General features: G+C 37.4%; 1 protein-coding gene across 1 annotated transcript in view; it reads right to left on the bottom strand.

Moving 5' to 3' along the window:
* clec16a (C-type lectin domain containing 16A) overlaps positions 1-22,780 on the bottom strand; it is a 121,727-nt gene that overhangs the window by 83,143 nt on the left and 15,804 nt on the right. Inside the window, exons 3-8 of the mRNA XM_048609674.1 lie at positions 22,299-22,432; positions 17,135-17,283; positions 10,849-10,954; positions 8,836-8,841; positions 6,132-6,255; positions 3,472-3,646 (exon numbers count right to left, since the gene is read on the bottom strand). Of these exons, the coding sequence (XP_048465631.1) occupies positions 3,472-3,646; positions 6,132-6,255; positions 8,836-8,841; positions 10,849-10,954; positions 17,135-17,283; positions 22,299-22,432 (694 nt within the window). The remainder of the gene's footprint in view (positions 1-3,471; positions 3,647-6,131; positions 6,256-8,835; positions 8,842-10,848; positions 10,955-17,134; positions 17,284-22,298; positions 22,433-22,780) is intronic.

Genomic DNA, 22,780 nt, shown 5'->3' with positions numbered 1-22,780 from the left:
ATAAATCACAAGAGATTACAAAAACTGCAGATGCTGAAGTCAGAGACAACAGTGTGGAGCTGGAGGAACACAGCAGGTCAGGTAGCATCACCTGGAATGATTATCTGTCTTTTTGTAGTTATCAACTATAGCATGAGTCAATGGAAAATTTATTTTATGAAAAGGTTCCCAATGTACCCCATAAAGCTGTCACTCATTTTCATCTTTATGTATATTCCACGCTGTTACAGTCCTATATAACATAGATCAATAAATATCTGAACAGCAAAATCATGTTGGAGTCTGATCTGAACAGTGATCCCGCAAGGGGCAGCACAGTGGCTAGCACTTCTGCCTCACAGCACCAAGGTCCCAGGTTTGATTCCACCGTCGGGTGACCGTCTGTGTGGAATTTGCACGGGTTTCCTCTGGGTGCTCCGGCTTCCTCCCACAGACCAAAGATGTGCAGGTTAGATGGATCGGCCATGCTAAATTGCCCATATTGTCCAAGGATGTGCAGACTAGGTGGGTCAGCCATGGGGAATGTAGGGTTACAGGGACTGGGGGCACGGTAGGTCTGATTGGGATACTCTTCTGAGAGCTGGTGTGGACTCAATAGGCCTACTTCCATACTGTAGGAATTCTATGATGAAGTGCTGAAGCTGGTCAAGATTTACTGACAAATTTCACTAACTCTGCCTCCATTCCAGTGCTGTGATGCACAGTCAGTCAAATCAGCAATTCCTCATGTTTAGGCAAAGGGCCTACTACACCTTAAACATAAACACATTTCTTCCGACTGGTTTGTGGCGTTTCCAGTATTTTCCTTGTTTTGGATTTTCTATCAGTTATCATAATATTCAGAGCGAACATGTTCCTGCTCCCAAACGGAAATATCTTGCAATATCCTTTAGGTTTAAAGATTACTACGCTCAGTGCAATTAACTTTGATACATGCAGATAGTTACTTCTATCTACGAATATCTGAAGTATTTACTTTACAAACCATATACAAATTGAAATTAAAACCTACCACTTGCGAGTTTGTTTTCCAGCCACAGGAACAGGGGATGAAAAATTTGAGCTGAATTGTGGCACTTCATTCCAACCCCTTACATGACTTACAGCAAGAAACTTAACTGACACAAACATGACAAATTGCCTGTCTGGTGCAAAGCGGACAATATAGATATTAGCCAAACTATAACAACTTTATATGCCATTGACACATTGCACCCTTTCTAGTTGAAAGTATTATTAAATATGTTGCTTTATATTTTGCATTTTTAAAACTTTAATATCTTTTCAATTGGCATTGCTGTTATTTTCCATTTCAGTTCACTTTCTCCTTCCAGTTTTCCTCTACATCCCGGTGCTCTGCTTTGTTCAGTCTCTAATCACGTCACAGAGAGAATAATCTCCAGCTTCTGCTCACTAACTAAGTTTCACTTTCATTTTCACCAATTTTGACATTCTCACTTTCAAGGCCTTTTTCTTTAAATTGACTGTGTGGAACATTAAAGTAGAACGAGAAAGTCTAATGTATCTATATATTAAAAAATGTTTCATGAATACAGTTAAACAATAGCCACACTCTTAAGCATTTAATTTAAAATATCCCAACAATTGTACATGATTGGTAAAATTAATATCTTGATTTTGGATAGCAGCAACAGGTCTAAAATTTTTGTAAAAAAAATTAACTCAGCTTCAAATATGTACAACTCTTTTACAATTCTGCTGCTGGCTAGTAATGGTAGAGATATGGGACAGACCTTCTAAGAGATATACATAAACTTGGAGATGTAATGAAAAATGGCAAGTTACGGACCCATCACCACGGGTAGAAAACTGATTTTTTTCTTCGACCAGAGAATTCCCTCCTGAGAACATTTTGAAAATATATAACCTTGTAGTCCTGAACCAAATTGTTTAAAATTTCAGGTTAACATATTAACAGTGCATACACTATGATAGCGATTGCATTCATTTTCAAAGGCAGTAGAACCAAAATTGAAAAGCATAGAAATTGTTTTTTAAAAGTTTTTCCATTTTTGTAATCAGTTATGTGACAGATAATAGCAGGATTTGCTAAATCCCCTGGAAAAATATTCATCTGAAGATTGCTAAAACATAAACTCGTCTATTTATTATTCTATTCATCAATTCTGGCCAAAAATAAAGTTCTGGAAACACAAACTCAAATCTTTACTCAAATGTCTTTTCCTAGACTGTACAATAAATTGCAGATCACCACCATGAGCTAATTGGCAATTTAAAATTTTTCATTGCTGCTTTCACATTCCTTCATGGCCTCACCGCCTTCTCACGTTTGCACCAGCTACACAAACCTACATGATTTGTGGTCTCCACTTCTGATCTAGAGCACATCAGGTTTTATTCACTTCACTATTAGTGGCTTTGCTTCCAGCTCCCTAGACCATACGCTCCCAAATTCCCTCGCCAAACATTTCTGCCAATCTATCCTTTGCTCTTCCTTTAAGACATTCTTTAAAAAAAAAACTTACTTCCTTGGGCCAAGCTTTTGATTATTTGGCTAAATAGTTCACTATGTAAATTTGATGCTGAATCAGAGTTTTTGGATGTTTTATCACATTAAAGGCAATGTAGAAATGCTAGTGCTTTTAACGTATGCTACATGCTCAGTCACACTCAGGTGCATCGTCACCAATCGAGTGTGCAACATAAAACTGCAAAGTTATTTCAATTTGCCCCCCCATCTATGCACGCACTCTGTACAAGCTTACATTTTCGTGCTACTCTTATTTAGAGACACAAATTCAATTTTTCACTGAGAAAATAGCAACACCAAAAATAGAAACTTCTGATGGTAACAGAAAATGTCACTTTAACCCAAGAGTGTGAAGGTCTCACACCTCTAACTGACCTCAAGAATTAGACTTTAAAAATAGCATACCATTCAGATGTCTGACGAACCAGATGATCAAGATTGCCAAAGAATTACAACTGGATCTTAAAAGGTTACACTCAAGCACTGTGCATGTACACACTACTGCACTTTAGCAGCAGACTATATTGCACATTATATGGTCTTGTACTTATGAAGCAGCACAAATAAGACAACCTGCTAATATATTTAGATTATATATAGCATACTCCATTTGAATACATGTGGTAAGATACACACATCTGCAACAGTATTGTTTGGACTGCAAGATGTCTACCCATTAAAAGAATGTTGCTAGTCTCCAAAAAACAAAGTTATTTCTCAGCTCACAACAGCTTAAGGTGGGTTTACATATTTGTTGCTATTATGGCTTACTTGGCTAACAAGGCTATTTTGAAAAGGCACTAAAATCATTTTAGCAGGTATATTTTTCAATATATAATTTCACTGTCACACCAAAAAATAAGCAAAATGAATATCCAGAGGTTTTACAATAATCCAATATTTTCAGATAGTGTCTTGTCAAAAAGTTATACTGTTTTTTTAAAATATAGACACCTTACCTGTTCTTGAGACACCAACGAATACACATACAATGGCAGAAAAAGTCTGTTTAATAGATGGTCTGTTAGTACATCATTCAGGAATTCACAGTTAATGGTCAGGATATCATTCAGGTAATGCAGGTGATCCAAATGTTCAGCCACCAGGTCACTCAATCTGGCTCTATTTCTATGCCTGCCATTACAAGAGTTAAATTATTACTAAAACAAAATGCATTTTGCAAGCTGAAATCTCAATGATATTACAACACCTAGCATCAACCTACTGAAATTTCAAAGAAAAACAAACAAACATTCTCCCTGTCCGAATAAATAGGGCAAATCTAATCACTTTGTATACGTGATTTAAACCATCAAACACAATAATGGAGGAAAGGAATTGCGAGATCATTGAGTATCTTTTCCTGTCTTTTTCCCCATGAACAATTCGGGTACAGTACAAAAAAATAAGTTGAGTGGTGCAAGCCGACAGTAAGGAGTGAAGAATTATCAAGAAACTGAATATTTAATGCACAGAAGTGAATGTTTTTACAAATGAAAGACATGGGGGAAAAATTCTTCACTAGGAACAGGTAGCAGTGCAGGCAGCGACCTGTATGTTGTGCACAGCATCTCTCATTGACATAACTGAATAAACGTGTGCAGGCTAGTACCAAGCCCTGAGAACTGTCTGCAAAGCATCACCTGAAGGGAACAGATTTCTCTGCAATGGGGATTTTTTTTCAAAAATTCACTCATAGGATATGGGCATTACTGGGCTGCTCCCATTTATTGCCCAACCCTAGCTGCCTTTGAACTGAGTGGCTTACAAAGCAATTTCAGAGGACAGTTAAGATTTGCTGTGGGTCTAGAGCCACATGTAGGCCTGACCAAGTAAAGGTGGCAGATTTCCTTCCCTGAAGGACCAAATGGGTTTCCAACAATTGGCAATGGTTTCATGGTCATCAGTAGATTCTTAATTCCAGGTTTTTGTTTTAAAAAATTGAATTCAAACTCCACCACTGGTCCCCAGAACATTAGCTGAGTTTCTGGATTAATAGTCTGATGATAATATCACCAAGCCATCACATCCCCTAGTAGAGGATTAATAATCATTAATGATATTCAACTTTGGTCCCAGTTACAAATGGCACTCTTGACATTGAAAGCTGCCCACAAATATTAATCAATCTCCGAGGCATGGATTTCCACTTTACTAATATTAATGTAAATTTGGTGCTATGTCAAAGTGTTCTCCAGACATCCATCAACATCGATGAATAAGCAGCCAATCATCTTAAAGCATTCTTACTGATAGAAAAAGCATCTGGATGGGTATATCAATAGGAAGGGTGGAGAGGTGGTATGGGCCAAATGCTGGTAAATGGGACTCGATTTATTTAGGATATCTGGTGAGCATGGACGAGTTGGACTAAAGGGTCTGCTTCCGTGCTGTACATCTCTATGACTATGTAAAATGTGCATTGATTTTTCCACATTTTAATGTAATAAGATGTAATTTAAAAGATTATTGGCTATCACACATAAGTTGAGGAAGAATCTAAAATTCAATAAATAAACTTAAAACTTAAAGCAGACAGACAATTTCCAAATCATAATGGAGAACTTGACATTCCTCAAATACAAAAATTAGTTTTCAGAACCAAAAAGATTTGCAGCAATGATGAACTTAATTACCTATTAATAAACCGATTACAACTCTTCCTGCAAGGTAGAACTCTCTCAAAGGATTTAGCTGGTGTAAAAGAGCTTTTTAAATCAGATCAGTGATTTCTAATTAATTGCAAATTGAGGAAACTTCTAACAGGGCATTATTTACAGACATGCAGATTCACTGACAGCAATGTCTGGATTTGTTTCTACATTTAACAGCACATGTAGCCTCCAGAAATTGCAGTCAGTTTCAGACGAGTAATCTCAGCAAATGTTGATGGCTTAACATCATTGCTGCAAAAGGCCAGTCTTTTGTTTTATTTTAAGACTTAAAACTAAAATTGTGTAATTTGTATCATACTAAAAAACTTTGTTGTTTTAGAATGCTCAAATTTGTCAAATTAAAAGAATAAAAAAAACTCATTCAAGTCCTATTCATTATGAATTTCTTTCATACATGCATTACTAGCTTTTTTTTTTAATTCATTCAAAAGATGTGGTTATTGCTGGCTAGGCCAGCATTTATTGCCTATCCCTAATTGCCCAGGGGACAGTTAAGAGTCAACCACATTACCAGGTAAGGATGGCAGTTTGCTTTCCTGAAGGAAATTAGTGAACCAGATGGGTTTTTCCAACAATCGACAGTGGATTCATGGTTGTCATTAGATTCTAATTCCAGGGTTTTATTGAATTCAAATTCCACCATCTGCCATGGTGGGATTCGAACCCAAATCCCTAGGACATCACTTGGATTAATAGTCCAGCAATAATAGGCCATCGCTTTCCCAGGTTGGTCCCTGCATTAGTTTAAGCAAAATTAACAAGAGTGGCAATACCAAGCTGATACCAAAATGCATATGATGACTTGAATACAGCTTACACGTTCAAAGTTTCAATCCTCAAAATATTGTGCTATACATGCAAGTGTTGATTCAGAGCCTTGAAAATGCAGATGGAAGCAATTCTTGTGTGCTTTGACAAGTATCACAAAACATTTTGAAACTTACTCTTCATCAGTTTGCAAACAGTTGTCCAACTCAATCACGTGGCTTCCAATGAACCAAACTAAATTGGAGAAATAGGGAACTGCTGTTTTGTCTCTGATGTAGTGCAACATAAGCTGGTTATCCACTGTCCACAAAAAGTAAAATACAGCTTCTGGTTACAGAAAGCAAAACTGAAACTAAATCTCAATACTACAGTTAACAACACCTTGAGCAAGCTACTATTAGTTCTAAAATAGCTGTAATAATTATTTAATCAGAAAGCATCATTTTACATCATGCTATATCCTTTAGGTCCGATCTGCTACCTTCCAATCTACTTGGCCCAGTTCAAACAGCACCCGTTTCTAAAAAAAAGAACAAACAATCTGACACTTTTTAGTTCCGCAAAACTCAAAATGGACTTGTTTAAAATTCTTTGGTTATCTATGGAGTTTTTGACCACATGCATGCTGGTTTGTGAAACGACTATTGTTTAATTAATAGATCATTTGTTTAAACTTGTTCATCTAGTACTGGTGCGCAGAATTCTCCTCAATTAAATATGGTCTGCAGTCTCCATGAAGATCTCCATCTCCTAGGCATTGACTCCCTGTCTGCAAGAATTGTCAGAGGCTGAACCAGATACTTCATAACCTTAGTACAACAGTTGATCCTGATGTCAACTTCTAAATGTATTTGCACCAACAGCAAGACTATCTCTGCAACATCGTCCAAGGTCACTCCACCCGAGCTCATCGCATGCTGAAACCTTCACTGTATTTTTGTTATCTCTATACTTGACTATTCAAAAACAATTCTGCCCATCTTTCACATTTTACCTCCTGTAAATGCAAGGCCATCTAAATCTCTGCTGCCCATGGCCTTATTTATGCAGAGTTAACTTATTATCTTTGCACTTATTGACCCACATTAGCTCCCAATCAAGCAGTACATTGATGTTAAAATTCCCACCTTTGTTCTTAAATCCCCTCATGGCCTTGCCCTTCCCCATCTCCACAACCTCCGCCACCATTCTTAATTTTAAATTGCTCCACTTTTGGCAATTATGCCTTCAGTTGCCTCATCCCCAAAACTATGGAATTCCCTCATTAAACCAATCCACCTCTCACCTTTTTAAGGTGCTCCTTAAAACCTGCCTCTTTGACCAAGCCTTTGGCCATGTGTCTAAATCTCATGTGGCTCAAATTTTGGTTTGTGAAGCTTGGAATTCATTACATTAAAAGGTGTTGCATAAATGCAGGTTTTTGCCATCAGCAATACATTTTCATTTGATGCATTTATTGATCTGTCAGATGGCAACAGGTTGAATTATTAGGCACTTGTGCATCTTGGAGTTATCACTGCTGTACTGTAAACTGTTGGGAAATGGTTATACGATTGCAAATAATTTAAAATTAAATATTATTTACTTCCAACAGTACAAATTAGATTTTAATACATTTCAGAATTTTAAATTAAATGGTTAACTTTTCAACAAACCCGCAGCCTTCACACACAACGACCTTAGGTGTATGAACTTTTCCCAAGTTATAATCTTGAAAATGTGATGGTCTCATATGATCTACTGGATAAAGCACTCAGATTTCACCACCATTTACATCCCAATGGTGGGAAATATGATTCCCTTGGTGCTGGGTTAGCTGATAGTAGCTACTATTTCTCAAGCTTCCCATAAATAACACAAGTTATTTGAATAATCTTACCTAGTGCTGAATGGAAAATACATCTGCTAATTTCAGAACGTAAAACAAAATTTTTGTGCAGTAGGGATTGCACCTACATTTATTGAAAGGGAATCCAACCAAAACAAAAAATATTTTAAAAGTCTTTCAACTGTAGTTGATGCTTATATTGTCTATTATTTGATCAGCTATTTCTGGTATGAGTATTAGTATTTTGTTTGAAAAGTTGTTTGCTTGCATATTATGCTAAAGGCTCATGTTTTTAAAAAGTAATATAGCACCCTCTTAAGTTCAAGAAAAATATTCTCAAAAGACTAAAATCAAGCGTATTCCCAAATTAAAAAGCTCAAAATTATTTCTAGTGATCACATTCTTGTAACCATCAGTTTCTTTCGAAATCAGCAAGATTTAAAGCTGCATAGGCTAAAGGGAGGAGAATTATCTAGAGACTTGTTTGCTGCCATAACCTCTATTTTACTTACCTAAAAGTAAAAAGGAAAAAGGTAGCCATAGTTTCACCCACTACATGTGGCAACTTTAGAACTATTTTGGAATCTAAGTATTTTTGCTCTTCTCGCCAAAAATAAGATGTATACACTGTGCTTCAATTATAGGACATTGAATTTTAGAACTGTCTGTTTCTAAATGAAGGTGACTTAGATTTTCACAGAAACAGTCTCGCGGTTACTTCAGCTTCAAAGGAAAAAGCACTTTCAGATCATCCTAGTTTTAATTGCCCTGTAATCTTCAGAACATAAAATCTTTAGATATATTATCCTTCAGTTTTAAGAAGCTACACTTAATTCCAAAGTACATACAGGTAGTTCTCTTATAGCACAATAGTTGCATTCTTGCATGACCTTGGGCTACAGAAAAATTGCATCATAGGGAAATAGCTATAGAAGAATCACAGTAGGAAGTATGCATTATCTAAACACGTTATAGCAGAAACGCCTGTATACCACGAAGTATTGATAATGAAATACAAAAAAGGTAAAAGATTATAAAGTTAACCAACTTACATGACACTGGGGTGTGGTACATTGGAATCATCATTGAAGAAAGGAAAAAAAAAACAGAAAATGGTTAATAAGGCACTTAGATAGCATGGCATCATCCAGAAGACCAATAGCCTGTTTAAATAGGAAGCACACAGAATTAGGAGACAACAGGCAATTTGTAGTGATACTAGACTAGATCAGCAAAATACATACAAGAAAAGCAGTCATGTGCAGCTTGCCTTTGAGGAGAACCTCATCCTAGTTAATATGTAGAAACATTCCAATGCACCAAAACTTTACACAATTATTGTGGTAGAAAAGAAAAAAGTTTTGGGGTGCTGTCCTTAAAGAAGTAGATAACATTAGTGCTACAAAGTAGAACAATATCTAGCATCAATAATTTCCAGGTCAAGTTTAATAGGGATTTGATGGAATGTCAAGATTTCTTGCTCATCACCAAATTTCACCAAAAGGCATTTTACTTGCATCTCTGAATGACTGATTTCCAATGTGATGGCATTCTCAAATCAGATTCATTCAGAATTAAAAATTATATCAGCCCGGACTGAGTTCAAACTGGATTCACAGTTTGTACGTGCCACTCACTTATTCGGATTCTTAAGTGGAAGTGCATTAAGGCCGATAGCATATCACACTCTTCCTGTGCACGAATAAACTAAATGGTATCTCTCCATCGCAGGCAAATTAAAACATTAGGACATATACTTTTGTTTATTTTTCTAACTGTTTTACAATTATGTTATTCAAAAAACTGAGAATTATTTCAAAATGATCAAATTTTGGTAATGGTTTTTTGTAGGCAACAAACTCTGCAATAAACTTGTCTTGAACAATTCCATTGCAAACTTTGAAACTACAACTTTTCTGGTTTCTTTCACCAATAAATCTTGTTGAATGTGCATGTATTTTAAATTTTTTAAATAATATTATGAAGAATGTATTTATTAACAAATTAAGACCTTGTGGTTAGTAGCATTCTAACTGTACATGCTTAACCAGAGGTAGCTTGTACGCAAGTCCTCCAATTCAGAAATTCCATATCAACAGTGAGCAAGGAAAATTGCTTATCCACTCAGGGAGATAATTGCTGGGAACAACATATACCCTATCATGTGGCATACTTGTTAAACTTCATTCATGATTTCAGGTTAACTAATTCAGTTTTGTGCTGTTCTGCTACAAGATTGGAGATGCATTTAAAGCATACTCTCAAATAAAACTGTTCTAATGAGGGAGCAAATAATTCTGATTTGCTACCAATGCTGCAGGTTTACACAGCACTATGTAAAAATAAATTCAACAAGGGTCAATAACACGAAGACAAAACAGTAGACAAAACCAGAGATCAATAAAAGATAATACTGGCTTAAAAGTGGTCAATAGAACTTTAGGAGCAACTTTTAAATTTAACATCGATTAAATGAAACTCTTTTGCTATGGACCTCTTTCCAGATCGCAAAGATAGCTTTATTTACATTTGACAAAATGTGTATGCACTACATTGCTTAAAACAATTCAAGGTATATTTACCTCCCAACTTAATGCTTAACATCTAATTTAACCTGGGTAGAAAATTAAATACACAACTCCCCAACATCTTGAAGTGTATATGTAAGATTCCTTAAGTTTAGGTTTTTGCTCTGTTGCAGAGAAAGGGGTACAATGAACGGAAGAGAGCAAAGCAATTTTTTGGAAATTTTTTTTCAGAAATCATTTTTAACTTCAATTACCAGGGAAAAACATAGGATAAAAGTTTCAAAATTACAAGAAATTTTCTTTAAGTGAAAACTATTTCAATCATAAGGATAAAATCATTCAGACTACGAGCAGGCCACTGACTCAAACATTTTGGGAGGGGTTGGATGGTTAAAGGAAACATCTTCATTAGTGCCAAAAAAATTTGCTAAAATATTTCATAACATTACATGCTTGCTTGTTGCTTTAACTGGTTGCCAGCCTTTACGAGCACTCATTAATGACATTAATATGTATAATCACACATACTGTACTCACCTTTATACACATTAAGGGTGATTGTCCTGACAGCAATTCTGACCATGCTCTCTGGATGGTTGAAAAATTTAATGGCCTCCGTATACAGGGCAAAATCATTAGTATGCTGGAAATATGGGAAGTAATAAAAATGAGCTTGTAAGAGAACTAGGGATTACTTACAAGGATTATACTTTAGAATTGTTTTACCTATTTCTCAAGTTTTGTAAATGCACTGTGCAACTGCTGGGAATGTCAGGCATGCCACAGATTGGGCTCTAACTCACTGCTCCACTTGCAGTAGACAAATTAGTTCCCAACTTCACCTGCAGTATCCTGTTAATTACAGAACAAGCATTTCTCCCAAAGTACGAGGGATAAAGTAACAGAACCAAACAAACAGGCAAAATCCAAACCCGTATACATCCTAACATTACGTTACAGTGCAACATTATTATCAGAGATCTGGAGGTAGGCCCTTGAACATTCACTGTCCTGCAAGTTTGGGAGAAAATGAGAGAGTTTTTAAACTTCAAATCTACAAGGACAAATTTTGAGACAATTAACTAAAATAAGCAAATTAGGAGACGCATTCTGAATAGTGACTAAAACTAATTGCAAGTTCCAAAGGCAAGTTTCCAAGAAGTTGTCACATACATTTCACAGTTCAATATTATACAGATTGGCATTAGAAAACAAAAATAATGGCTTAGTGATTCACTTTTTAAATTTTAAAAATCCTTTCAATTATCAGGTCACAAGATATAGGAGCAAAAGTAGGCCACTCAGCTCATCAAGTCTCCTCCACCATTCAATAAGATCCTGACTGATCTGATGAACGATCCAATCTATCCTCCTTCCTTTATTCTATAACTTTTGATTCCCTTACTGAATATGTATGCACGACTTTTTTTTAAAACCTCAAAAGATCAATTGTTAATATGTGCCATATTTCTTGGAGGAAGTTCCAAAGTAATTTTTGATAAAGAATTATGTTCATTTTATATTTCACATTATAGGGGTCTTAAGAAAGTGCTATGCAAATGAGATGTTAGGAATTGACTTAATAGACAGAGATCAAAACTAAATAACAAAGAAACAATTATGCAGGGCAAGATAGCATCTTTAAATACAAAGATTGTGACAGATGGGCCTTCAGTGCTGAATTACAAGATGACAGAATAGATACCAGATAGAAAAAGATCCAATGAGAATACAAAATTGAGATGAATATAATCTAACAAAGGGCAGAGACATGCGAGGTGTTAACAAAGATGATCACAGCAGTGAAATATTACAGTAATCAACAGCAACTGAATTATGATAACTGACTTTAGAAATGTTGCATTATTAGAGATGCATAGTATTTTTTTTAAAAAAAATGCTCATTGCCAACAAGGGAAGGAACACTGACGTAATATAAATTTGCACATGTATCTTCACAATGTTGATGTTCTAAACTTAGCAACACTGTGGACAGCTGCCAAGTCAGGCAAAGCGATTTGTCTGAATCACAAAATCCAGGGAATAAACCAACCAATGGCATTGTCTTTGTTCTTCTGGTCACTAGATTTAAAAAGTAGACGAAGCTGGAAACAGGTAGCAACTGCAGGAAAACAAATATTTCAGGTCCAAGGTCCATTCTCAGGACTTGTGCTTTCTTTCTCTACGTGAAAACATTTTTTTTCCCCCACTATCCACTTGTGTCTCCTGTTAACATTGCTTCTACACTTAAGCACCAGCTGGTCGTCAAAGCCATTGCACTTATTGTCAGAGACTCATATAGGATGGAAACAGACCCTTCGGTCCAACTCATCCATACGACCAGGTTTCCCAAACTAAACTAGTTCCATTTACCCATGTTTGGCCCATATCTCTCTCAAGCTTTCCTATTCATGTACCTGTCCAAATGTCTTTTAAATACTGTAACTGTACCTGCTTCTACCATTTCCTCTGGCGGTTCATTCTGTACACGCACCACCTTCTGTGAAAAAATTGCCCCTTAGGTCCCTTTTAAATCTTTCACTTCTCACCTTAAACCTATGCCCTCTAGCTTCAAACTCCCTTACCCTAGGGAAAAGACCTTTGCTATTCAGCTTATCTATGCCTCTCCTGATTCTATAATTTCTTTTGTTCTGTTCTTTTTTGTAAAAGAAGTTTCTTCTTTAGTATCTTCCCATGCTGATAAATGGGCTGAAATATTTCTGGAATGTCGATTTCTCTTTTACTATGGATGCATCCTGACCTGCTAAGTTTTTGCAACCATTTTGGATTTTAAGCAAAGTACCCCCTATCCTCTATCATAAATGCAGCATGGTGCAGGGACAACGACAGAAAGCTAAGAAATTTTACAAAGCACTAAAGAAATTTTGAAACACCATCGTCAGTTTTGTTATAGTTTTGTGGGTAAATGCCATTTTTATGGTGCTGAGCAACAGAGATTAAAATAGCAGGTTCTATTCTGGGTCTATCCTGTCAGCCAGAGTAATGGTACATTTGCAATTACCATTTTATTGGTTTAACAGGCTAAAAATGTAACTGTTCAAGTTTGATTGGTAACTACTGACCCCTGGTGGAGAAAATGTGTATGAACATTGTACAAGGGTTTCTTCAACTTAAATATAACCAATTAATCTTGGTTCACAGGTATAAAAGCAGTTGCTTGGGTGAAGTACCAGTAAAACTAAAAACATTGTGGACCATAATTCAGCATGAACTACTACTTTCCTCAAAGGAAGGGAGCAAAGGAAAGGTAAATGATATTTTGAACAAATTTTTTTTTTTTTTAAGAAACACATCACATCTCATACAACAATGAATCAATACATTGCATGTGGGACTGAGTCCATTTAATCTAATACGTCTCAGTTATAATGGGATTAAACCCAAGCTTCTGGCTTTTGAAAGTTTTATGCATGAGTTGGTAAACAGTGCCCACCTCATCATAATAAAAGTGAAATAAGGCAGCACATTGGTGTATCAACTGCCATGCCAGGGAACACACAGAAACCAATTTTCATTCTCTCTCAAGATCGGAGTTGGGAAGTCATGTTGAGATTGTACAGGATATTGGTGAGGCCTCTTCTGGTATACTGTGTCCAGTTCTGGTCGCCCAGTTACAGGAAGGATGTATTGTCAAGCTGGAGATCTCAGGATGTTGCCATGTATGGTAGATTTGAGTTATAAAGAAAGGCTGGATAGGATGAGACTTTTTACCGTGGAGCATAGGAGGTTGAGAGGCGACCTTATAAAAGTTTATAAAATAATGAAGGGTGTAGATAGGGTTAATGGTAGGTGCTTTCCCCTAGCATGGGGGATTTCAAGACTAGGGGGCACTTTTTTTTTTTAAGGTGAGAAAGGGAGATTTAAAACAAAACGAGGGGCATTTTTTTTACACAGGATAGTTCGCATGTGGAATGAACTTCCTAAGGAAGTGGTAAATATGGGCTCAATTACAATTTTTAAAAGACGTTTGGACAAGTACATGAATAGGAAAGGTTTGGAGAGATATGGGCCAGGAGCAGGCTTGTGGGACTAGTTTAGTTTGGGATTATGTTCGGCATGGACTGGTTGGACTGAAGGGTCTGTTTCTGTGCTGTATGGCTCTATGACGCTAGAAGGTGAATCATCAAGGAAGGGGAAAGCAAAAGAAATTGGGTACCAAACAAAAGTTAAATATTTTCCAAAAGGAAGGGGGCAGAGAGGAAACAGAACAACATTTCAAGTATTCATCCCAACTCCCTCAAATTTTCTGCACTAATAAAACAGCGCTTGAGATTTGAAAATGTATTTGGTTGTGTGGGTATTTTTAAGGAGCTAAGATACAGAACAACCAGTATACTGTACACAAAGACGAAATTCATTTTACAACAAAAACCTACATATCAATCATTTAGCTCTGATTAGCAGCATATATATTTGGAGATTTACAACAATAGAACATAGAACAGTACAGGCCCTTCGGCCCATGATGTTGTGCTGACCTATTATCTACTAAGATCAAACTACCCTGCATACCCTACATTATACTATCATCCATGTGCCTATCCAAGAGTCGCTTACACATCTCTAAATGTATCCGACAATGGTATTGCCACATGTGAAATTGATAATATATTTTATTTTTAAAAACAGTTTCAGGTGATTTCTGCTTGGACAATTTGTTTCATACTTAATGGGCCGAATGGCCTGCTTCCACACACCCCTGTAGGGATTTTATGTTGAAAACAATTCAACCTTTTACACTATTTAGCTACACCATCCTTTAACCATTCCTTTTACTAAGAGCAGAAGATTTTTTTTTAAATTAATGACTGATTTATATTTCTATTTTTAATTCCTGAAAATTGACTCAAATATCAGTTTTCAAAAAAGAATGGCTACTTGAAACAAAGGAAACAGCAACTGGGTTTGGGACTGTCGAGTAGACATACTGTGCCACACAAGGCAACACAGTAACATCACCACGTTTTACACACAGGCCTACTGCATGATTTCCTAATTCTAGCCAGACCATTAGGGAGTAGCCAAGCAGGTCACTTTCACGCAAGTAAGGAAAGAGGACCAACATTGAGTTATAGCATGGGTTGTCTCAAACCACAGTCTTCCTGACTGGATAAAGAGAAGTAATGCCAGACCCCTCCGAGCAAATTCTGCATCTAGAAAGGAAGATTTGTTTGAAAGATAGCAGAGAACCTTGGTAAGGTTCCCCATGGTAGGTTCATTCAGAAAGTAAGGAGGCATGGGAATCAGGGAAATTCGGCTGTCTGGATTCAGAACTGGCTGTCCAATAGAAGACAGAGGGTGGTAGTAGATGGAAAGTATTCAGCCTGGAGCTCGGTGACCAGTGGTGTTCCGCAGGGATCAGTTCTGGGACCTCTGCTCTTTGTGATCTTTATAAATGACTTGGATGAGAAAGTAGAAGGGTGGGTTAGTAAGTTTGCCGATGACACGAAGGTTGGTGGAGTTGTGGATAGCGTGGAGGGCTGTTGTAGGTTGCAACGGGACATTGACAGGATGCAGAGCTGGGCAAAGAAGTGGCAGATGGAATTCAACCCGGAAAAGTTTGAAGTGATTCATTTTGGAAGGTCGAATTTGAATGCTGAATACAGGGTTAATGGCAGGATTCCTGGCAGTGTGGAGGAACAGAGGGATCTTGGGGTCCACGTCCATAGATCCCTCAAAGTTGCTACCCAAGATGATAGGGTTGTAAAGAAGGTGTATGGTGTGTTGGCTTTCATTGGCAGGGGAATGGAGCTTAAGAGCCGCGAGGTTATGCTGCAGCTCTACAGAACCCTGGTTAGACCACACTTGGAATATTGTGTTCATTTCTGGTTGCCTCATTATAGGAAGGATGTGGAAGCTTTAGAGAGTGGGCAGAGGAGATTTACCAAGATGCTACCTGGACTGGAGGGCAGGTCTTATGAGGAAAGGTTGAGGGAGCTAGGGCTTTTCTCATTGGAACGAAGAAGGATGAGAGGTGACTTGATGGAAGTGTACAAGATGATGACATGCATAGATAGAGTGGATAGCCAGAGACTTTTTCCCAAGATGGAAATGACTATTATGAGGGGGCATAATTTTAAGGTGATTGGAGGAACGTATAGGGGAGATGTCAGAGGTAGGTTCTTTACACAGTGAGTGGTGGGAGTGTGGAATGCACTGCCGGCAGTAGTAGTGGAGTCAGATACATTAGAGACATGCTAGCGACTCTTGGATAGGCACATGGATGATAGTATAATGTAGGGTATGCAGGGTAGTTTGATCTTAGTAGGATAATAGGTCAGATCGTGGGTCGAAGAGCCTGTACTGTGCTGTAATGTTCTGGGTTCTTAAATCAGAATTACCATTCAAATGCTGACAAAAATGGCAAGAACCTTACTTGAGAATTCCATAATGATTAACAACTAATTTATAAAGTTACACCATTCACAGTTATCTTTAGACTTCAAAACAGGACACTATCTTTATTAATCTGAGCAATACAAGGAGCATACTTACATTTCAGAATAGTTTTAACTAAACAAAAGTTTAAATGTCAGTCCTGTGTATCAAAAAACCTTATCATTTTAGTTATCAGGAAGGTTTGGAAAATAACATATAATTAAACTTTATTCTTTCACAGATGAAGGGGACCAAAAGCTAAATAAGGACAACCCTAGGAAATAAGCAATACTTTTAGCATGCATTATATACATCATAAGCCAAAACAGTAAAAGCGACATTGAAAATAACTTTAAACAATTTTTATTTGTGTTTATAACAGCTGAAATCAGTTTTTAAATGAAAATTCAATGTTAGCTCTTACCTCATTGTAGAAAAAATGCACCGTGTGATTGTTAAGTTTAAGGGAAAGTGTCTTCAGGAATGATATGTAATATGCCATAATTTCTTCGTCAGAGAAGTCAAACTTGTGCACGATGATAGAGTTGACATGGTTATTAGACAACAGATAATCTGTAGAAGAATGATAACATTGTGAAATATTTGTAATACTCGACTTATCAGCCAATAGAAATCCTGGAAGCAGGACAAATGATTGAATTTTATATTCCACTGGGGAGTAGGAGTGGAAGAAGAATGAGGGAACAGTGGGTCAAAGAGCAACTATGAGTGCACGAAAGCAGAGCTTGCTAAAATAAACTGGCAAATTAGGTGAAGGTATAGATTAGTAGTGAAGCAGTGGCAGGTATTTAAGGCACTATTTCAGAATATGCAAAACATATGCACTCCAATGAGGGGGGGGGGAAAGAAATCCAAGAACAGGACTGATCATTCATGGTTAACTAAAAACTTTAAGGAAATGGGTACAGAATTGCACAAAGACAGGTGGCAATTCATAAGATTGGCCACAGTGTTAGGAACAAAGAATGACTAAAATTTTAATTGAAGCAAAATTAGATAATGGCATAAATCTATCAGCAGATGATACGAGTTTCTTTAAATTATTAGACAAGGAGATTTGGTCTCATAGAAAGTGAGTCTGGAGAATTAATAATAGAAAATGAGATGGCAGATCAAGAATTTTGCCCTGGTTTTCATTATAGAGGATACAAGTAACACCCAGAAATAGCAGTAAATTAAGAAAAGGAGGAAGGAAGAATTTGAAACAATTACAAATCACCAAAAGAAGTGGTAATGAGCCAGTTGTTGGAGTTACAGATTAACCACATCCCGATGGTCTTCATCCTACAGCTTTAAAATGAAATTGCTAATAAGAAAGTTCACACACTGGAATTCATTTTCCCAGATTCCATAAATTTGGGGAAGGTTCTGTTACATTCACTAAGTTCCAATATAATAACTTTAGTCAAAAAGAAATAGAGGGAGACAACAAGCAGGAAAGTGCAGGCCAGTTATCTTCCCATGACAGACGTTAAGCTGTTAGAACAATTAATTAAGTCCAAGGTAACCAGGCAGATCAACAGTTTTGAGAAAGGGGAATCATTTAACCAATGTATTAGAGTTCTCTAGAATCCTCTGGATAAAGGGAAACTAGAGGATGTACTGTATTTAGATTTCCAGAAGTCATTCACTAAATGAGCACATCAAAAAGTTATTGTTGAAAATAATGGCCCATGATGAAAAGTGTAACATACTGGCAGGGATTGCTGATTGGGTGGTTAACTGCAAACATTAGGCATAAGTGGGTTTGTTTCTAATTGGCAAGATTTACTATTGGTGTGCCACAGGGATTATACTGGGGCTTCAACTTCTTGGAATTTATACATATTTCTTTGATAAAGGTACCAAAGGTACTGTTGTTAGATTTGCTGATGCACCAAAATAGGTAGAAAAGAGAATATTCAGAGGATACAAAAAGGAATAGATAGGTTAAGTGAGTGAGCAAAGATCTGTGATATGCAGTATAATCAATTGTGAAAATGTAACAGTGTCCTTTTTGACAGAAAGAACAAAAAGGCACATTACCCAAGCGGTGAGAGTTCAGACATGCAAGACAGATCTAGGTGCCCTAGTGCACAAATCATAAGGCTAGTACATGGATACAGCCAGTAATTAGGAGAGCTAGCGATGATTCTTTTAATCGCAAGAGGAACTGAACGCAAAAGTAGGGACGTTAGGCTCAAGTTATACAAGACACTATTAAGACCACATCATGAGAATAGTGTGTAGTATTTGTCTCCTTATTTAAAATGGGGTATAGTGTAATGGAAGTACAAAAGGTTTCATGGTCAACTTAGTGGAATGAGCGTGCTGTCCTATGAGGAAACCCAAGCTAGTATCTGCTTAAATTTGTAAGAGGGGACAAGGTGGAAGCATACAAGATTTGATGGGCCTCACAAAAGGAAAGTGGAGAGGAGGTTTCATCTCATAGAACAATCTAGAATTAGGGGTCACCATTTAAAAGATAAAAGGGGTTACTTGTGCAAAACAGAAATGAGGCAAACTCATTGCTAGAGTCTTTGGAACTCACTTCAAAAAGGGGTAGGTGCAGAGTTTGAGTATTTTTAAATGAGAGTTGACTAGATTCCTGGTAAGCAAGAGGATGAGAGATTACCAGGAGTAGATGAGAGGTGGTATTACAATCAGATCAGCCATGTTTTACACAGCAGAGAGACTGAATGGCCAACACCTGCACCTTAGTCACATGTTTTTATGTCTGTCTCTCATGGCAGCACAGCACAAAACATTCTGGCTCAACTTAGAAAGAAAACATGAAGATTTAAATGTAAATAAGCAACTGCATTAAAATATGATATATCCATCACATCTTTTGAGTTTTTTTCTGTTAACACATTATATTTAAAAATAACAAAGATTTTGGTAATTAAGTCACCATGGAAAGGGGCAAGGTTGAAAGGTCATCAACGTAAAGCAGAAAACACATTGCTGCTCGGATATAACACATCTCAGGAGATTCTCCTGTCAAACTACACAACTTTCTCAAAGTGAGTTTGTACTCAGCACACCACCTTCCTACAGTTCTTTTAAGGAAATCCAAGTTTGATCAACACAAACATTTTTTTCCAGAAAGCATTTTAAAATAAGGACAGACACTATTGCAGGAACATGTATGTTTCAAAATGTTCTTCCATTTAAAAAAAAATCTAAATACTTGATTTACTGCCAAGGATCTCTGTTCTCCAACAATATCATCATGTCGACATTTAAATAACAGAAATTTTATCCAGACTTTCCCTTCCTGATGAAAATCACCAGACTCCAACCAACTCTTCCACAGGGTGGTATGGAGCACAGATTTCAAAAGTGCAATTTATTCTATTCTATAATTAAGAAATATTAAAGTTCAAAAATGCCAAGGAGACATGGAGGCAGAGGCACAGACAGATTAGAAAGAACAGGAAGGCGAGACTGAAGAGAAAGGTAAAGAAAATGTGTTCTGATGAAAAGCCAACCTGACTTGATGTGCTTTTCCAGCATTTTCTGTTTTTATTTATTAAGACAGGAAATGAATGCTTTCTTCATTTAACTTTATTTCAAAAAACCTTCCGTTTTAAAGCCAACTGATATAATCTATGGTCATTGAGAGGTCAGTACTAATCCATGTCTGAGATAGACAAACTACACAACAGAAAAAAAAGAAGAGATAAGGTGGAACAGACAAAGGCAGATTATTTCTTGGTTCTAGTTTGATTATTTATAATGTGAAAGGCACATTCTTAAAAACAAACCACTCATTTGATGGAAAACCCAAGGAGGCGGGGAAGAAGAAATTTCTCAGTTGAGAACAAGGGCCCTCAGTTTTTTGACACTCTTTGCAGGTTTTGGGTAAGAGAGTGGGCCCAGATGAGCTAAGCGATGGAAGTAAAAGATATGGGAGCAACTGAGTCACTCAGAGGAGAACAGACTGAGGCAGTGATAGGGCCAAGGGGTTGTGAGGGAAATGTGCAGTAGCAAGACAAAGGCGTAAAGTACTTATGTAGTAACATAAAAGACAGGAGCAGTTATAGACAATTCAACCACTCAAGCCTGCTCAATATGATCATGGCTGATCATCGAGCGCAATACCCTAATCCCAACCTCTGCATACCCCCGATTCCCTTAGCCACATGAGTTATAACCGCCACCTCCTTGAAAACACAATGTTTTGACCTGAACGACTTTGTGGCACCAAACACCACAGGCTCACTGCTCTGAGTGAAGAACTTTCTCCTCATCTCAGTCCTAAGAGGTTGATCCTTTATCCTCATACTATGCTCCTCTAGCTCTGGACTCCGCCACCATCAGGAACATCCTTCCTTCATCTAACTTGACCAGTCCAATTAGAACTTTATAGGTTTCTATGAGATTCCCCCACCCCTTCTCATTTGTCTAAACTCCAGCAAACACAATCCCAACTGACTCAATCCCTCCTCATTCTTGCCATGCCAGGAAACAATTTGGTAAACCTTTGCTACACTCCATCTTTGGCTAGAACACCCATCCTCGAAAATACAAAAAAAAAACCGAACACAATATTCCAGATAAAGACCGAAAGAACTGCTGTGAATCAGAAACTAAAACAGAAGTTGCTGGAAAAACTCAGCAGGTCTGGCAGATCCAAAACGTTAACTCCGATTTTTCTTCACAATATTCCAGATGTGGCATCACCAATGAACTCTATGGTTGCAGCAAGACATCCTTGTTCCTTTACTCCTTTAAATTGTCTCACTATGAAGGCCTCCATACAGTTGGTTTTCTTTAATGCCTGCTGCACCTGCGTGCTTACTTTCAGCGGCTGGTGCATGACAACATTGAACATTCCCCTCTCTCAATTTAGAGCCATCCAAGTAATAATCTGCCTTCCTATTTTCACTACCGAAGTGGATAACTTTACATTTATGCACATTATACTGCATCTGTCATGCATTTGCCCACCTACTCAGCCTGGCCAAATCACACTGCAACAACTCAGCATCCTCCTCACAGCTCATTATTTGCAAATGGAGGGGGCAGGAGGGGGATGGGAGATGGGAATACAGCAGAGGGCTTTTTCTCCCCCTTTTCCACAATTCCATTTGCAACCTGTAGCCATAGGTGGCTTCTTTCCCTACCACAATATCGTCCATTTACCAGCCAAAAAGAAACAGAAGTAGCAGAGCACAGAAAGAAACAGAAGCAGAAGAGGGAAGAGCCCGGCACTGACCAACAATACTGAGATCCGCCAGTGTGATCGTATTGTCTGACCCATCATTGACAAAATGAAGGGAATCCAAGCAGTGATTTATATAAAAAAAAACAACAGCCACCTTGTATAAGCAGTCCCCGGCAACAGAGTAGCCCTTCAGGACTAAGCTTAGTGGTCAAACAATAAGAAAGTGACAAGTTTCATGAATGGAACAAAAGTAGTTGTCCTTCTTTACTAAGCTTTTTATGCATTGAGTAAAATAGTCTACGAAATGGTTTAGTCTACATCTAGGGCATCCATTTGAGGTGCTATCAACTCCAGAGATGAAGAGAGAACAACTTCAAATGCAATATCTTTAAATTACTAAAGAATATATACTTACACAAAGAGGTCTCATGGCTAATATTTTCAAATAGGATATTGATGGTCTGAAGCAGCTGTACACAAACATAGCGTCCGGATCTCTGGCGCAAGATATTTAAGAAGAAAACAAACATGTTTTTCTCCAAGAAAAAGCTGAAACAAAATTTGTTTTTATTAGCATTCAAGTACAATGTAATTAGCTATTTTATACAGGGGCAAGTTATCAGTCCAAGTCCAATTTCACTCCCAGTCCAACCCAGAGAAATTCTTTATACCACCACCTAAATCCCATCCTGCCATCCCAATTGCCACTTCATCTCCAATATTGACAAGTCCATAAACACCTTGCAATAAGATTGCAACCATCCATCTTTACTCTTTTCTCATTACTCCCACAACGCCAAACATTCCATGACCTGGACCTGAACCCATGTCTCTTCTTCTGTCCCATCTTCCATTCTTTCAAAATGGAGTTGTCACCCCCACTTCGCAAAAGGCCAC

The sequence above is a fragment of the Rhincodon typus genome, chromosome 21, assembly GCF_021869965.1.
Source record: "Rhincodon typus isolate 14 chromosome 21, sRhiTyp1.1, whole genome shotgun sequence".
NCBI lineage: Eukaryota > Metazoa > Chordata > Chondrichthyes > Orectolobiformes > Rhincodontidae > Rhincodon > Rhincodon typus.
The sequence above is the reverse complement of the archived record's forward strand: the minus strand, read 5'-3'. Positions and strand labels throughout refer to the sequence as shown.